Here is an 18,791-nt window from a genome sequence, read left to right as displayed (position 1 = left end):
CCCTCTTTTGTAGGCTTATTTCGAACTTGATCTGTCCAGTCAACAACTTAACCGTTTTATAGAATATCAAATGAAAAACTCCTTCAAACAATTTAGAGCAGATTTGCACAGACATTACAGAAAATGTGGAGATCCTCAGCAAGCACGTGTCAGTTTGCCTAGTTGGCTTAAAAATAGGACAGAAGATTAGTACTTTTTGTGTGACCACTTCGAGAGTGAAGCGTTTTAGGTACAATATTTATAGTGTGTATCATTTGCTGTATTTACTAATACATCACACTATTGACATTTTTTTTTCTTCAAATGTAGGAAATGTCTGTGGTGAACAGGAAGAATAAAGAGAAATTACCGTTCGACCACGTAGGTGGATCGAAGTCATTCCTGCAAATTCAGGCAGAGTTGCAAGCAAAGGAAGGTCGAGAAATAGGACGTGTTGACCTATTTAGGGAAACACACTCTAAAGGTGGCAAGTTTGTGAACGAGGCAGCTGAAAGTGCACATGTAACATTTTTTTTTCTTTACTGTCTGTTTTTTTTTTCACTTTTAACTTTAGTCGCTCGTTCTTACCCATTTAATTATTATGTCTAGCATTAAATGTTGGAATTACAATCCAGCCCCACTGTAGAAGGTTCTCAACCACTAATAGGGGATGAAATCTGTGAGACGGTTTTGGGTAGACGACCCGGATATTCAAAAGGTCTAGGTTGGGGCCCTAACCCTAAGTCAAGAAGGAGTACCATCTCATCAGGTTCGTCATCTACTCAAGGAACTTAAAGACGTTCAGAAAAGAATGCAGGAGGATCATGCAAGACAAATGGAAGAAATAAAAAGGATAATTGAAGACATGGTAAGATCACATAGAGGAGACCCATCAAATTAGGTATGATTACTACATTATTTAGTTGTTTAATATGTTGCTATCCTGCAGTTATGGTAACAAAGTTTAGTTATGTCTTAAGTAGCTTTATGATAATTAAAGAATTGTTGGCTATCCTGCAGTTATGGTAGCCAAACAACTGGATTTTGATGTGTTTTTTGTTGGCTCTCTCCTTGCCTCTTTTTTTGACTTCTTATTCAACTGTATCTCGCTCTCTCCCTGTATTTAGGATTACTAGAAACTTTATAGTCACATCTATAAAAGCACATGTATAACTTCAATTGATCAGTTGAAGATTCAATATTAGGCAAAAGCAAGGTAGAGCCAGACAGTAAAATTTTAGGCTTCAAAAGGGTGTCTTTGCTCTGATTTGGTTGTAAATATTGTCATTTAAAGCTTCAACACTCTCGTACAAATTAGATAAACATCCCACCATGCCTTGACTTTTCAAAAGTCTAATCACAGTCTATGAATCTCGCTTTCTTTATGAATCTCGCTCTCTCCATGAATCTCGCTCTCTCCCTGAATCTCGCTCTTTCCCTGCCTCTCGCTCTCTCCTATACTATTCTTTAAAGTTTAAACATCTGTAAGAATAGTCTTGGACTGCAAAGATGCCCTCAGCAGCTTCACACCCTGATTGGCATCCAAAGTAATGATTTCTCCACCAAAGCACCAACTTCTTTGATATTAAACTTATTCAGGAGAGTAATACTAGAAATGGTGGACATTGGTTTCACAATCAAATCATCCATCACCATGTACAACCACATCCTTCACAAACCCTCCTCCCACATTTCTTTTTGCCTGTGTAGTTGCACTATTTTGTGGATTCAAAAATCACAGACTTGGTTCATAACATACGAACAACTCGGACAAAGATATTTAGGATTACTAGAAACTTTATAATCACATCTATAAGAGCACATGTATAACTTCATTTGATCAGCTGAAGATTCAATATTAGGCAAAAAAAAAAGGTAGAGTCAGACAGTGAAACTTTAGGCTTCAAAATGGTGTCTTTGCTCTGATTTGGTTGTAAATATGTGTCATTTAAAGCTTCAACACTCTCATACAAATTAGATAAGCATCCCACCATGCCTTGATTTTTCAAAAGCCTAATCATAGTCCATGAATCTCGCTCTCTCCATGAATCTCGCTCTCTATCTGAATCTCACTCTCTCCCTAAATCTCACTCTCTCCATGAATCTTGCTCTCTCCCTGCCTCTTGCTCTCTCCTATACTATTCTTTAAAGTTTACACTTTCATCTGCCCCTCATTTCAGCCACATTCATTTTCTCTCTCTCTCAAATATTTGAAAAACTTTTAACAAATTGACAAAATGGTTTGATCAATGATGATGATAATGATGCCACATACCACACACATATACAACTAAAATTAAAATTACATGATGCCACATACCACACACATATACAACTAAAATTAAAATTACATATAGTTTTATGAGATTTTTGTAAGAATGATCAAAAGTTGATTTATAAAATTTTTGTATGGATGACCATTTTTCTTTTCCAATGCAATTTGATTAGCTTTTTAAATTTTTGTTGGCGTCACATATTGTTTTAATTGTTTTTTTTTTCTCAATTGTTTTAATTGTTTTTTTTTCTCACATTTTTTTTGCTCACTTTCTTACTCTTATTCTCTCCATTTGGTTTATTTGGTATCTAAAAAACTCTGTTTGTTGTCAAAGAAAGAAGAAACAACTTTGTCATTTATTGTCTTTGTTGTTGTGATTAGAAGCAAAATATGGAGAAAGTAGTGTTGTTTTATTGGGATGATCCTCTCTATTTTCCTTTTAAACGTAAATTATTAATGCAAAGAGCAATAATTAGCTGCAGTCTAAGTTACACCCAGTTTCATATATTCATTCCTCAAACCATTTTGGGGACAAATTTGAGTTTTATGTGTGTTGGTCATCATTGTTTACTCGTTTTGATGATCATTACCACCCATATTAGAGTTTGAACGTGTTGTGGATGTTTATCAATATAACATTTCAATATTTTTGTTTTATAGTAGAATGTTGTTCAGAGATGAGCTGGGACAATTGTTGAAGATGTTGTGTTCGAGAAGTGTTCTAGATGTTGTTTTGATTTTACTTCTTTTATGTATTTGTGATATGAATGTTTATCTACTTCGTTTGGATATTGTAATTTCTAATATCGACTTCGTTTGGATATTGTAATTTTTTACTTGTTATAAAATAAACTTCATTTTCATTTATGTGAATCTTTATTTGGTATAATATGTTTTACAGGTTTTCAGATCAAATTTTAAAAAATTACAAACGATACATATAGGATCCCCCGACGCACTCTAAAACGGCGTCGGGAGTTATGGTGGAACTCCGGATGACTATGTGGTGTCGGGAGTTGGGGGAACTCCCGACACTTACGTGGCATCGGGAGTTAGGGGGAACTCCCGATGCCTGGAATTTCCGACGCATTGTAGTGCATCGGGAGTTCTTGGAACTGCCGACGTCGTATATTAGGCGTCGGGAGTTCCCCCATAACTCCCGACATCATTTAAAAGTGCGTCAGGAGATCCTCTCCCAACGGGTTTCTCCCGAACAAACTCCCGACGACCATTTATGCGTCGGGAGATCCTCTCCCGAAGAATTTTCTACACTTTTTCGACGAAATGTGACGTCGGGAGAAGTCAGATTTCCTGTAGTGAGTGTTATGTGATGTCTTATTTACGTATTGCTTTACCTAGTTAATCCAAGTACAAGTCTAACTAGAGTCTATTAAGTCCATGATCGAACTAAGGGATTGTGTTCTATATATATGCGATGACAAATATTGTTTCGATCTTGACGTGAATTGTTTACTAAATACGCGATGATTTTCATCCTATTCTATTGCTAAAATAGATAGTGATGAATGCGACAGTCTAGGCAAGAAGTACAAGATTCGAATGAATAAAGATAGGATTGAGAAAAATACTTGCTAACATTCCTAAGTTAAAACATAAATCATGTGTTCAAGCAAACTACTTACAACCTACACTTCTCAATGTATTTAGCCCACAATATCATATCTCTAAGATGTATGAGTATTTGATGCAAAATATGTTTCTTTATTTCCAAAGATGCTTTCTTCTTTTTTTATGAGGTTTAAATCCTTCGTCTTTTCAAACCTAGATTTAATCTATTTAGAATAATCTTTCGACGTATTTAAATAGCTTATAAAACATGCATAAATCAAGTTGAATGCATGATTAAGCCTCAGTTCATGTTAGCTGCAATGTTTCTCAACCCATAAAGAAATTAGTTGCTCATGGTAAAAGCTGAGGAGATGGATAAGAGGTAAACTGTAAATGCATTCATATTGAGAAAAAGAAGTCTTTTAACGTTTACACAATACAAATAACAACTATAGAAGAAAAGAGATAGAGATAGAAAGTTAAGTCGTGGTATACAATTCCTTGTTCCCTATAGTTCCGTAGACATATGCTTCACAATGAGTGTATTGAAGGTGGGGTTCCTTTTCTACTTCTAGAGAGGAATCTTAAACTTTCTCTGAAGATTTCAGAGGGCTCTAAGGGGAAGTGTTTTTTAAGTACGAATTTGGACAAAGTTTTTTCCAATGTCTTGGTTGTTGTTTTGCTTGAAAATCTCTAGGCATCAAGGAGCAATTTTTTCTTCTCTTACTAAAGATTATGTTGATAAGGTGCATTAAATTTCATACTCTGATGCACTGCCTACTCCGCATCAGAAATTCATTAGCTCTGCTGTGAAGCTTTCTTGTCAGCTACCAACTTGGTCTCTGATTTGACTTCTATCGCCCATGCGTCATGTCATCCTTTACCGCATAAGGCTACCAACTTATTCAACTATGCGACTCCAATGCTGGTGTTGAGAATTCCTTGCGACCGCATAAGTAGATTTCCTGCACCCAAAAAGCACGATATTTATAACTTCCGTAGATAGAGAGACTTTGTACGTTTGTGATCGCATGATATAGTTATTTTTATGAATTCCTTATCAAGTTATCTCATTTTCAGAGCTTTTTTCCTAATTATTTTAGATAAAAAGAGGTAAAATAACTTGTATTTCTACAAGTTATCGGTTTGTTTGGTAAGCAATTTGAATTTTATTTTTTAAAAATTGGTTTTGGATTTTGTGATCTAAATAGTTCAAAATTTGGAAACAACATTTCTTTATTATTAGTGTACCCAAATTTTGAATTTGAAATTTCAAAATAAAAAGATATAAATATAGTATTTCATTTAATAATAAACTCAATTCATTTTTGTTAAATTAAAATATTTATAGTAAATTATATAATATTATAAAATAATAAATATAAAAAATTTTAACATTTAATATGTTCGTAAATTAATTAATAATAGTAAAAAAAATCAATAATTAATAATAGTCTAGGGTCGACTTAAGATTTAACCGGTAAAACTACATAATTAGTTTCATAGTTTATATGCATACTATCAAATATGAAAAACGATTTTGCTAGTGACTAAATTTGAAAGTTCATTATGTAATAAACAAAATAAAAAACTTTTTACCATTTTTTTTCAAAGTTTTGACTAATGTCCATTTCCTGTCAATAGATAAATGGTAGGGATGCACAAAATAAAAAAATGGGAGAATTTTTTATTTTCTATTTTTTTATTTTTTTTATTTTTTATTTTTTATTTTGGAGAGTTTGAATTTCTTTGTTTTTCTTTTCATTGGATCAGAGAGTGGCTTCTAGCCTGCAATATCAACGTCTCCATTTTTTTAATTGTGCTACATAAATATTATTTTAGCTCATTTATTGAAATAGGGTGTGTCTTACTCCATAAAATAAATCAATATTCTATTTAATTTTTTTCTTATTCAACTTTTCCTTAATTATTTTTATAAAAACTTAATTATATAATTCTTACTCATTTATGAAGGTACCTCATGGGTATATATATATATATGTATGTAGAATAGTAGTGCCAAAATAGCTTGAAAATTAAAATAATTGTACAAATTTATATAATGAACATGGTTGGGTTGTTATTGAATTTTAATTATTAACAAGAAGAAACTTTTTGTATGCATTTAATTATAAAATACAAATTAAAATGAAAAATTAAATTACTTTAAACATTTTTCTCTCCACTCAAATTTTAAAATCTTTTCAGACTTTTTTTTTTAGACTTATTCAAAATATGCTGTCTTGTCATTTATATATAATTGATGTTGCATGTTTGACATTTTTTAATTAAGTTATATTTTAAATTTAAACATGTATAAAATTTTCCATAACGTGTGTGGCTTAGCATACACAAGGTTAGGCAAGGGACTTTCAAGGAAGAAAAAAAAAAGGTAAAGGAAAAAAAATGTTCCATATTTATGAACAATATAAAATTCCTCATTTAGGAAAATAATAATAGTTAACAAAAAATTAATAAGATTATTACATTAAATCATAGTTTCTTTCATTAAACCATAGATAACGAATTGACTAGGCAACCAACGGCTATTTTAATTTATTTATGTAATTTTAAATTATTATCTCTTTTGTTTAATGTGCTTGGTCATTGAAATCTTAGATCAATCACATACCTTAATACCTTAATGTAAAAATCCTTTAATTTCAAACAATCAATAAAAAATTTGAAATGGGTACATGGATGACATGTAACTATTATATTAATGTTAATATTCTTAGTTAGGTTTAAAGTCTAAATGTTATTATTTTTTTATCTCTTTGACTTTGCCAACTAAAGCCTAGTCTTGGATGTATTTCTATTATGGAATAATTTTTAATCATTGTCACAAACGTATTATAAATTCTTTTTTTATCAAATATTTCTTACTTTTTCTCTCATTTTTCCTATCGAATAAATATTTACATAGTTTGACAGTGGCATTCTATATACATATGTTGCAAAAATAGGTGGATTTGTGCCTAAGCTACAAAATCAAAGTAGTTCCTTAAACTAGTAATGTGGATAGTTGCTTTTATTTGACTTTTAGTTTTGATTCTTTAACTATCATAATTATAATAATTGAAAATAGATTAAACAATATGACATCATAAAATAATGTGATATCCAAATGGAAAACACCAAAAACAACTTTTTTATTTTCCCTTACCATTTTTTTTTTTTTTTTTTTTTTCTTTTTTCCATGATGGCTTCTCCAATTCTACTTAGTGTCTGCAGTCATCACTATTCAAGCTTTGAAAATGTGAAGTCTTCCCTCTTCATTATGTCTACCATGATATAAATCTTCCAATTTAAATTAACTTTTTTTTTTTAAAGAAATTTCTTTACATGAACTTTTTTTCTATAAACATTTTTAGAACAAATGATAAATATTTTAAAAAAAAACACACACATACCCATTTTATTCCTTTATAGTAAGAGAATCAAGCAACTCAAGCAACATTTCATATAAATATAGAATAAAGAATTCACAATCTTTTAAGTATAATTTAACAATAAAAATTATCTTTTGATGAATGATTTTTTACAAGGTGAGAAATTCTTACACATAGAAAATTTCTAAAAATAACATAAAGTTAAAAATACTTATACTTCTACAATTTTTTGCTATAAAATGTAAATATTTTTAAATATTTTTATATTTAAAAAGACCGTTTTCTCTATAATAATAATTTTTATTATACAATCAACTCTCAAACTAAATTATAAAGCTTTATGTATATTATTATGTTCTTAAAAATTGGTGATGCACTTGGAAACTCCACTATGACACAAGTCAATAACATTTTTGATATTTTGTTTGCCAATTCAAAGTTTTTTGGTCACGTCATTTGGTCAGGTAAGTTTTCTTCCTCTGTTTGGAACTTCTTCTTTTCCTCTTTATTGGTCTTTTTGGATTTGAACTAGTCTAGGATGGGTCCGAAGGATTTCTGACCGTTGATGCTCGAGAAATTGGATCGGGAAGACAGAGACAGGGGTGTGGTCATCATGTGGCAAATTTTGTCTTACCACAATTCACTTTTTCAATCTGGCACCAAAGTTGATCGTCAGACTTTTAGAGTCAGAGTGGACAAAGTGTTAGTTGACCTTCAAATGCAAAGAGCTCCCATCCGGAGGTTAATAGGCTCGAGACTAGTGAGAGTCTTGAAAAGTGGGTCCCTCCTCCAGCTAGCTGCTGGAAGTTCAACTCTGATGCATCTTGAAGTGAGTCGAAGTGCAGATGTGGCCTTGAGTTGATTATTCAAGACAATCAAGGGTCTTGTATTAGGGCGAGTTTCAATGTGGTATTTAGAAAATGGCCAGTGAAAGCTCTTGAAGTTTGGCAATTTTAGAAGGTCTGAGAAGCATCTACAACAAGTTTTCAGAGTGCTTACCCCATTTGGAGGTCGAGTCAGATTCTTGGGAGATTATCAATATCCTAAACAAGTATAATGTGGATTTATCAGAGATGTCGAATGTTGCTGAGGATATTCTTTTCCTCGCTCCTCATATGAATGTTATAAGGTTTTCTTTCTGTAATAGGGCTTGCAATAAGATTGCTCATACCTTTGCAACGGCGGAGGTTTGGCTTCCTCGTGATATTTTTTGTAGTGTCTCTTCCTCGACTGAGGGGTCAAAATGGTATTTTTGATTTGGATCTCTCCCAGACAGAGTGTCCTCCGCTTTATGAGAGCACCTTAGTTGTATTTATTTTTTCTCCCTCTTCTTAATATATTCTCTTCAAAAAAAACAAAAAAACAAAAAACAAAACAAAACCAAACCTTAACTTATCTCAAGAATTTATTACCTATAAATCTAAGCTTATATATATAATATGATAGATTTTAAGTAGAAGTAATAAATACATCTACTTAATCGTGAATAGAGAGCATGGATATCAAATCTTTTATCTTAAAGAAAGTTAAACAAAATTTAAATTCGCCATTAACTTGGTAATGAAACATACATTCAAAAAGAATCGAATATAAAAAAAATCCCCATTTTCATGACTCGCATAATAACTTATGTATTAAGTAAAAGGAATTATTTTTTAGGGAAAATAAATAAATGGTCAGATCCCCTTGCATTATTTAATTAATTACAGAAATTAATTGGTCATTACTTAATAGCATTCACAATTCACAACTGGACCAGATCTCTTGCATTATTTTACATATATATTATAACTCCATAACTTAGCATGACACACTCGCACGAAATTGAGTCATCTCTCACGAAATGGAACCTTTTTTTATTAAATAAATAAACCCTTAAATAATGAAAACTTAAGGAAAATGTGGTATTAAAATAATAATAAAATTATAAAGAAAATGATATTCTTGATTGTTATAAATAAAAGAGACAAAAGATATAGAAGGGTAGGACAATTATTGTTTGAGATCTACTTAATTAGAAACATAAGTGCAAAGAATCAATTAAAAAAGTGCTACGTATCTTTACTTCCAAATTTTGAAAAAGTTCCCTTGTTGTAATTCCATTTTTAATGGATTTTCTTAGCTTATAATCTCATCATTAAGATAATGTCTTAAGACTATCAATATATTATATATGACAATCATCCCCACCCCACTATCTTATAAATACATTTTCAATAGAAAGATTGCTACCTCGTCTAAACATAATTCAATGACATAAGACATTAATAAAGAAAAAATTATAGTACCAACACATATCTTCATTGTTTGTCAAAACATCTAAGAACAACGTAAGATCAAATGAAGAAAAGAAATTTTGTATATTATCTAATAAGATGTCAATTTGTGCTCAACATTGCACATTTCACATGACTCATCAAACTCATCTTTCAAACCTACAACACTCTCACAAAACGAAGCCAAAAGTCCGTCATGCATAATGACGATCCACAACTAAACTGTAGCTTCGTACAAACCAAAAGAGAGATCTAAGAATTGCTCAGTTAGAAAACCAAAGTCATTTTCATCCCAAAGTTGAAACAAACATTTATTCTTACTTAAAACATATATCCAGCCATAACATCTAAACATCTAAACATCATAAGCAGTTTTATTCAACATCTTCACACACACCCACCATCTTCCCAACTTCTAGAAACCTGCATTAGAAACCCAGAAACAAAACCAAGTTTCTCAAGAGTTTTCAACACAAAAACGACTAGAAAATTGTAAAGAGACCAGGATGCAGGAAAAAAGAGTTACATGGGTCGAAATTTGTAGCACACTTCTGAGGCAGGGACATGGCCAGGTTGTAATCAACACCAGAAACAGGGGGAGCATCCAACAGTGCACAAAGACAAGACTGGCCCAAAGTTTTGATGGCATTGCAACAGAGAATACTTGGGGGAATCGGGTGAAATGGAGACAGTGCAGGCCTACAAGGAATTAGCTGAACAAGAGAGGAAATTAGACTGTTAGAACAGAACTTGGCTTTACCTTGCTCCAGAAAGCATGCAATTGCCATCATGAACACCAGAAACTGCAGGGGCTTGAAGTTTGCTTGTTTCATCTTTGATTACAAATAAATTTTTAGGTTCAATTGAGATGAAGAATGCATATTCTAGTGTTGCTTATATTAAGAGCAACTCATGCTTTCTTACACTATCTTCCTAACCCAATACGCACTTGCAATGCAATATGCAATCTTCGCTCTCTTTCCATCTATGTATCCTGGGTTTTATCTGTTTCTTTTTATGGGTATTTGGCAAGATTTGTGCTTTTATGTGCAGCAGGTGAAACAGATGAAAAACACCAGGTTGGTAAAAATGCCAATGTATTTCCTTTGTGTGGAAGTCAAAAGAGCAACATTGTTACACATAATGGATCCCAAAATTTTACATTCTCAAATCAAAATTTTCATTTGAGATATGAATGAAGGCTTCTAACCCGTGAGCGTTCAGCCTAAGGCCTAATAAATCCAGGGATATTTACTATCACATAGAATTCAAATGATTACAAGACCACTGTATCTAGAGAAAGTAAATTTACTTTCATAAATTTCAATCTGTAAAACCCCCAATCTTCATTCATCAACAGACCAATCCAGTAAAATAATAGAGATGGTGAACCAAAACTTCATCCACATTATCAAAACAAATAGTCACCCATAAGGGAAAAACAAAATAGCAGGAAATCAAACTTGTGAGTTCTCTAAAACAAATAACCATAGTTCAGACCATTTTAATGCAACCAAAATTTAAAGAGATGATTGACCACCATGAACGCTAATACTGCAGTACACAAACAATAAGAACTATAGATTTTAAAATGAAAGAGATAATTCATTTAGCAAATAAGTTGTTGAGTCCCATATACATATGACCTACAATAAACTCATGGGATAGCATATCAAAACACAGCAGATTTACACCAAAGACTAAACCTAGAATCAGAAACAGCGTTTTAAAAGTAATAGAACAGAAAAGGGCTAAATAATCAAGCCAGCCGACTAAGCCCTTTCGCCTCTAATCCTCCTAGCCAATTGAATATCCTTAGGCATAATGGTAACCCTCTTAGCATGAATGGCACAGAGATTCGTATCCTCAAACAGACCAACCAAGTAGGCCTCCGCCGCCTCCTGAAGAGCCGCCACGGCGCTGCTCTGGAACCTCAGATCAGTCTTGAAATCCTGAGCAATTTCACGAACCAAACGTTGAAACGGAAGCTTTCGGATCAAAAGCTCAGTGCTCTTTTGGTACTTTCTGATTTCACGAAGTGCGACGGTTCCAGGGCGGAAGCGGTGAGGCTTCTTCACTCCGCCGGTGGCAGGAGCTGACTTCCGGGCAGCTTTGGTAGCCAATTGCTTTCTAGGGGCCTTGCCTCCGGTAGATTTTCTGGCGGTTTGCTTGGTGCGAGCCATTCGGGCAAATTGTTAGAGCAAAGATTGGAAGATTTGGGTTCTGAAGTGAGAAGCTTCGATTGAGCGATGAAGAAAATTCTAGGGTTTAGTCGATGAAGATATAGGGTTTGTATTTAGAAGAAAAGCGGGAGATTTTAAATTTTGGGGGAAATTTGATGAGTTCGCTTTTAGTAAGCGTGAAGATAGACCGTTGGATGTTCGATATTTGAACGGTCAGATTCAACGGATTATTCTGTTTCAAGGATTGCGATCCGTGACTACACTGGTTCTTCAATTGTATTCTGCCACGTGGAAACTTCCCGCCTTCTATTTTTTACTATTGGAGGGAAACCATTTAACTGCGTCAAAGTACACAATTCTAATTTTTTTTTGGAGGTAAATTTTTATTTAGCATTTAAACTGATAATTTGACATAATTTTTAATTGTTGTTGTGATTTACTAGATCTAGATAGATATTTTTTTTAATGACCGAACTTTTATTTAATCCAATATTCTCAAGCAATTCCACATTTGAACTGCATATTTTACATTAACATTTTTTGGTTTTTTTTTTTTTTATAATAAGAAAGAGGGAAGAATCAAATTTGTAATTTTAAGTTAATATTATAAATATTATATCAATTAAATTTACGAATAAATTTATTAATTTTAAATAATCTTTTGCAACATCAATTTTAAGGTGCTCATATATAAAGCATCTTCGAATGATATATTTTATGTTCACACTTATTTTTTTATATTTTTATCTTTCATTCAATTTTATTTTTTTTTTCACTTTTGGTAGTTTGTGGTTTAAAATGAAATAACATTTTTTAAAAAAAATACTATTACTAAAGCCTCGAGGGCTAAAGTTAGTACATCGGTCTCTTCCAACCAGCTAAATGATATGAGGAGGAAAATTGTTCAACCAAACACCACAACAAAGTCTATTTCTTGTGTTTTTTTCTAAAACGTCTGCAATTCTATTATAATCTTTAGGAATATAATAAAATTTGATGCATTCAGAAGTATTTACGAGAGATTTAATTGCTTCGATCCAACTTTCTAATTCGTTTAGGATAAGATTTTCACCATTGATTAACGAGATGATTTGAAGACCATTAGATTGAATGTGAATGTGAGATATCTATTACAAACTTCATGCATTTACAAATGACCATGTATGCTATTAACTATATTTATATATTACAGTGCCATGTAAAATATATTTTAGATAATAGTATCTTGATTTATTTTCAATTAAATTTCAAAATGTAATATTTATTTGATTACACAATTTCAACCATTGTTCAAAACTTCAAGATTGAATGCTAAAAGATTAAATAAATAACTTGAGTAATCCAAACTATGAAACATTTATCTAATTTTTTTATCCTCATAATAAGTAAAATGGTAATATGTATAAAGAATTATTTAACTATTTTTATATATTGAATTAAAATTAAAAACTCAGTTTCAATTTATATTGTGAATTTTTTTTTCAAAATGCTAAAAATTATTTTTAGGAAATGTTGTAGAATAAATTATCTACAATTATTCATGAAATTAAATAAAATTAAAAATAAATGTGTATATATATTTGTATCATCAATAAAACTCCTACTATATATATTTGTATCATCAATAAAACTCCTACTTTATAAGAATTAGGTTAAAAAACATTTTTGGTCCCTAAACTTTCATGAAAATAACAATTTAGTCTTTGTACTTTTAAATTCATAACAATTTATTCCTGATACAAATAAATGTATCAAAATTATGTCAGTTTTTATTATTTTATGTTGTAGACCTTATATTTTATAAAAATACCAAGTCTCTAATTAGTTTATCAATTTATTTATGTAATAAATCTGATTAAATCTTAACTCTAGTTTCTACCATAGGGATTATATTATTACAAATTTGAAAGTATAATAAATAAATTATTACAAAATAAAGTTCATGAACTAAATTATTATCAAATTAAAAGTTTAAGAACTAAATCGTTATAAACCAATATCTAGAGACTCGATTGTTACTTTTATAAAAATTTAGAGACTTAAAGTAATTTTTAACTTATTAATTTAAAAGGTCGGGATTGATTACATTTATGTAGAAAGAATGTTCCTTTTGAATACTTCCAATAGTGTATTGCCAATAGGTATTCTATGGTACTTCAGAGTAGATGTTACTTCAAAATAGGACTTTAGAACAATATAATTATTTTCACTACTACCAAATTATTAAAACATGATTATTAACTATTTGATTTTATATTTTAATTATTAAAAATTAAACTTATTAACACAAATTAATTATAGCTATACTAATAAATTAAAAATATTGTCTAAAAATAAAAGAAAAAAATTTCAAAAACCATGATGATAATCACAATTACACACTCAATTGAAAATTGAACACATAAATTTTTATAATTGTTAAAATTGGATCCCCATGCATACAATAATTGCAAAAGTTTACCTAAAAATGTCAAATATATATATATATAAACTCTTAAACTTACACAAATGTTATACAAAAATGTTATACAATTATGTGTAACTGAAAGTTCATAAATATAATTACCATATTATTATAAATTACAAAAATTAATATAACTTAAAATACACCAATATATATATTTGGCAAAGATCAACCTATACAACATAAATTTTATTAATCGACTCAGTTTAAATTGGAAGCTAGTAATTACAACAAATAAATAATGAATTAATAATAAAATAAATTTAGATAATGAATTATGTAATTTTGTATAAAGTTCTAAATTTTGAAATATTTTATGTATATAGTAATCAAATTCTTAAACTCATAAACTCATTCTCGTGAAAAAGTATAAATGATAAGAAATTGAAAAGGAAAATAAAGAAATAAAACTAACCATATTTAACATGATGGTAAGTTAAATAACCATGAGATACTAGATCAAATTTTATCAACAATCTCAAAACCAAAAACCAATACCCTAATAATTAAATTTACTCAAATTATGCCATGCCATTATAGAACAAGGATCTAAACCCTAATAAATTAAGCAATAGAGTTGCAAACAGAATCAGGTCTAAAGCGAAAACAGAGATTCATTGAGTAATCAGAATCAAGATTCAATATACACTAAATCTGCAATGATCTAAAACCCTAAACACAAAATCAACCTCAAAAAGATCAGAAAAGAACTACCAAATTAAGTAAAACCACGTCTTCAAGCCCTTTCCCCTCTAATCCTCCTAGCCAATTGAATGTCCTTAGGCATAATCGTAACTCTCTTCGCATGAATCGCACAAAGATTCGTATCTTCAAACAGACCAACCAAGTAGGCTTCCGCCGCTTCTTGCAGCGCAGCCACGGCGCTGCTCTGGAACCTCAGATCGGTCTTGAAATCTTGTGCGATTTCACGAACCAACCGTTGAAACGGAAGTTTGCGGATCAAAAGCTCAGTGCTCTTTTGGTACTTACGGATTTCACGAAGTGCGACGGTTCCAGGGCGGAAACGGTGGGGCTTCTTCACTCCGCCGGTGGCCGGAGCTGACTTCCGGGCGGCTTTGGTGGCAAGTTGCTTCCTTGGTGCCTTGCCTCCGGTGGATTTTCTGGCGGTTTGCTTGGTGCGAGCCATTCGGGGAAATTGGTTTAACAAAGCTTGAAGAATATATTACCGCGATTTGAGATTTCTGAGGTGAGTGTTGAAGATTTTGGGGGTGAAGATGTATATATAGGGGTTGTTTTAAAGGAAAAGCGGGAAAGTTTTAACTTTTCGCTTTTGGGAGCGTGAAGGGTAACCGTTGGATGGTGAAAGTTTTGGACGGCCAGATTTTGTTTATTTGCCTGTTTAAGGATTCGATCCGTGGCAATGCTGAACGGGCAATAGTATTTTGCCACGTGGTATTAATTCTTTTTGGATTTGGTGGGAATTGTGTATGACCACGTATTAAGTTATCCAAATCTTGCTTATTGGGATAATACTTTAATGAGTTTCCAAATTATATTTATGGATGATGGATTTAATTAGAAATAGTGAAAAAAGAATAATAATTCATACACTAAATTTTAATCACTTTAAAAACTTCAAACTATTATAAAATTGAGGTGCACGACGGGAATACGGATATGAAGAAAATATAATAAAATAATATATTTATATAATAATAATAATAAATAAAATAACTAAAATTATAAAATTGGATGTGAAAATTAATGAAATTTTGAAGTGAATTTCTAACCAACGTGCATTATATTGAGATCCACCAAATGTCACTATAGGCAAAGTGACAAGTAGGATGTAGGCTTACATTGACAATAAACATGAATTATCACAAGGCAGATGGACAATATGAAAAATGACACATGGTTTTTAGGATACTAAACATTGGGCATCTATTTTTATGGTATTTATAATACTCCTCCTTAGATATGTTTCGGTAAAACCTTACTGGGAAAAAACCATGGTGAGGGGAAAATATTATATATTTCATATAATGCATACTCCTAAATGAATACAATATATTTACCTCCCCTCACGAAAAACATCACTTAAGATCTCTGAGTCGCCGCACTCCAATGTTGTGCACCAATTTTTCAAAAGTTGTGGTTAGTAATGTCTTTGTAAATAAGTCTGCCAAGTTATCATTTGAACAAATTTGTTGTACAGTGATGTCGTCATTTTCTTCAAGATCGTGAGTGTAGAAAAGCTTCATTGATTTATGTTTTGTTCTATCTCCTTTGATATGTCATCGTTTGATTTGGGTTATACAAGCTGTGTTGTCTTCGTATAATATTGTTGGAAGATTTTTATTAGAAAACAAGTCATATATTTAACGAATGTGTTGAGTCATTGACCTAGCAATACACATTTTTTACTAGCCTCGTAAATTGCAAAAAATTCAGCATAATTTGAGGAAGTGGCCATTATGGTCCGTTTCACCAATCGCCATGATATATCAGTTTTTCCGCATGTGAACAAGTAACCTGTTTGAGATATAGTTTTTTATGAACCAGATAAATATCCAGAATCTGCATAACCAACTGGATCAAAATTTGATTTATTTGAATAAAACAAACTCATATCGATTGTTCCTTGGAGATAACGGAGTATATGCTAAATTCCGTTCTAACGTTTTTTTATTGAAAAATAACTATATCTTGCTAATAAATTTATCAAAAATGCAATATCTGGTCTTGTATTATTAGCAAGATACATAAGTGCACCAATTGCACTAAGATATGGTACTTTAGGACTAGACTAAGAAGTTCTTCATTATCTTCTCAAGATTGAAATATATCTTTCTTTGACACATTCTGGTGTCCGGATTATTGGTCCAAAAACCTACCATTTTGAAAGTAAGTTTAATTCTGCCTCGATTGTTTCTTTCCACTTAAGCCAATATTTTCTATGTTGACATTCTTCAACAAATTTTGGTTCATGATCCTCATTTTTGGATATAATATCAAGAGCAACATTATATGCAAAAATGTTGTCAATAACTACATTAGTTCAATTTCATATTTTTCCTGTTATGGCATAGTTTATTGAAATCTCATTATTATCTTTAGGTTTGTCACTTTCCTTGCTAGTCATGTCAAGTATTTCTTCACGGGTATCTACATCCTCAACCAAGTCTTTCTTACTTATTTTTCGCTTTCGAGGATTTTTATCTTTGGAACCCACTGATCTACCATGCTTCTGGCGTGTTCTAGACTCATTAGCGACAACTTGTTGTGTTGAGATTGAAGGGACTCTTATATGAGAGTACCTATGAGCGGAAGCGAATATTTTCAATTCATTGTGATAGAATTTCCACATAACATTCACACATACAGATATGCATTAACGACACTAAATTACTGGCATGCTTAGAGGATAAATGACAAGAGAACGAGTAAACATACCAGTTGAAGACTTTCTTTTCGGCAAGATTCACTCTCTCCGCAAACGAACTCCTTTCGCTCTCGCTAGACAAGCAAGAAATCGTTCAGCACCACTCTGATTATCTACCACGAATGGCTTCGTATGAACAGCAGAAGATAGGGACGACACCACCACTCGTTAGTCACGAGATCTACCATTTGTTAACTACCAGACATTCCACTAAAGACCGACAACTGAACTCTTATTACCATAGATATATTTTTGTATTCATCGGATATAACCAATCACGAGTACGATAACCCTTCACAGATGCTCGTAAGTACAGCTAGACAAATTTATCGTTTTCCCCTTGTAGTTACATCTCACTCCTTAAGTACCATGTATCCTTCTAATGAACAATACAACATAGTCCTACTATGTGTGAACACCTATCGGGCCATGAAAAGGTGTGTGGTGCCACATCGTTCAAGCCTTGGGATCAGCTCTTGAGGAAGCTATCTATCTACTTACCTCTGCTTCAGGGAAATAGTGAATTTCATCTTGTGTACCTGAGTTCCCAGATACTAAATCAGACGAATCTCCAAAGTGGTAGGTTTAAGTCGGCGGCCTGGCCACTCACACCCATGCAAATCAAAGGACCGCCCTCAATGGCAGGAGTTCCCAACTCACTCAGAATTGAGATCATATTACCTATGGTCGTCCTAGTGAAGTGAAGTCTTTGTCATGAACGGTGTTATATAACGAGACGTTAACACTTCGTGGTCTGATCTTATACAAACTCTTTGTATAGGACGCCCCCACTCACACGTCCCCACATGAATGATCAGGATCAGACCATCTGTGGCAAGTCACAACACTTGTAACTATTCCACAAAGCGGGCCGCACCCATAGCGTTACCAGGATAAGGTTTCTCTCCTATATCCATATACTACAGACAATTTTGGTTATCACTTAAGACATGATCCACTTGTATGTCACCACATACATGCTTAAGTTACATAAAGACAACCAGATATTTTAGTTTATTGGTTTGTGGTAAAACAAATGAAACACCCAAATGTGCAAAGTCAAGAAGTGAAGAAAATATCATATATTATACATCACAAGTATTCGTATAAACTGTTTACAAACTACAGGACACGAGATATTAGGGCATCATCCCCAACAGAGATGTCAATTTTTTATAGAATATTTGCAGTTGGTATACGTGACTTAGTTACTTTCTTTGCATCTATAAATGCATATGGTAATTGGT

At 32.1% G+C, this 18,791-nt stretch overlaps 3 protein-coding genes across 3 annotated transcripts; all 3 read right to left on the bottom strand.

Annotated features, from left to right (window-relative positions):
- Positions 1-9,764: 9,764 nt before the first annotated feature.
- Positions 9,765-10,724, bottom strand: LOC120087171 (non-specific lipid-transfer protein P5-like). Its single transcript, XM_039044076.1, has 2 exons — positions 10,018-10,724; positions 9,765-9,914 (listed from the first exon to the last, which is right to left on the bottom strand). The coding sequence occupies exons 1-2, from the start codon at positions 10,322-10,324 to the stop codon at positions 9,907-9,909; spliced, it is 315 nt and encodes a 104-aa protein (XP_038900004.1). The 5' UTR covers positions 10,325-10,724; the 3' UTR covers positions 9,765-9,906.
- Positions 10,725-11,062: 338 nt separating this feature from the next.
- On the bottom strand, positions 11,063-11,779 carry LOC120085875 (histone H3.2). The gene has a single exon (XM_039042123.1). It carries the CDS (start codon positions 11,672-11,674, stop codon positions 11,264-11,266), a length of 411 nt encoding a protein of 136 aa, XP_038898051.1. The 5' UTR covers positions 11,675-11,779; the 3' UTR covers positions 11,063-11,263.
- Positions 11,780-14,730: 2,951 nt separating this feature from the next.
- LOC120085876 (histone H3.2) lies at positions 14,731-15,356 on the bottom strand. Its single transcript, XM_039042124.1, has one exon. It carries the CDS (start codon positions 15,283-15,285, stop codon positions 14,875-14,877), a length of 411 nt encoding a protein of 136 aa, XP_038898052.1. The 5' UTR covers positions 15,286-15,356; the 3' UTR covers positions 14,731-14,874.
- Positions 15,357-18,791: the final 3,435 nt, after the last annotated feature.

This window comes from Benincasa hispida, chromosome 9 (assembly GCF_009727055.1).
Source record: "Benincasa hispida cultivar B227 chromosome 9, ASM972705v1, whole genome shotgun sequence".
NCBI classification, from domain to species: domain Eukaryota; kingdom Viridiplantae; phylum Streptophyta; class Magnoliopsida; order Cucurbitales; family Cucurbitaceae; genus Benincasa; species Benincasa hispida.
This window is presented reverse-complemented; position numbering and strand designations above follow the sequence as displayed.

Bases quoted from the DNA above. Each gene is read 5' to 3' on its own strand.
- LOC120087171 (XM_039044076.1), bottom strand. From the start codon at position 10,324: ATGAAACAAGCAAACTTCAAGCCCCTGCAGTTTCTGGTGTTCATGATG.
- LOC120085876 (XM_039042124.1), bottom strand. From the start codon at position 15,285: ATGGCTCGCACCAAGCAAACCGCCAGAAAATCCACCGGAGGCAAGGCA.
- LOC120085875 (XM_039042123.1), bottom strand. From the start codon at position 11,674: ATGGCTCGCACCAAGCAAACCGCCAGAAAATCTACCGGAGGCAAGGCC.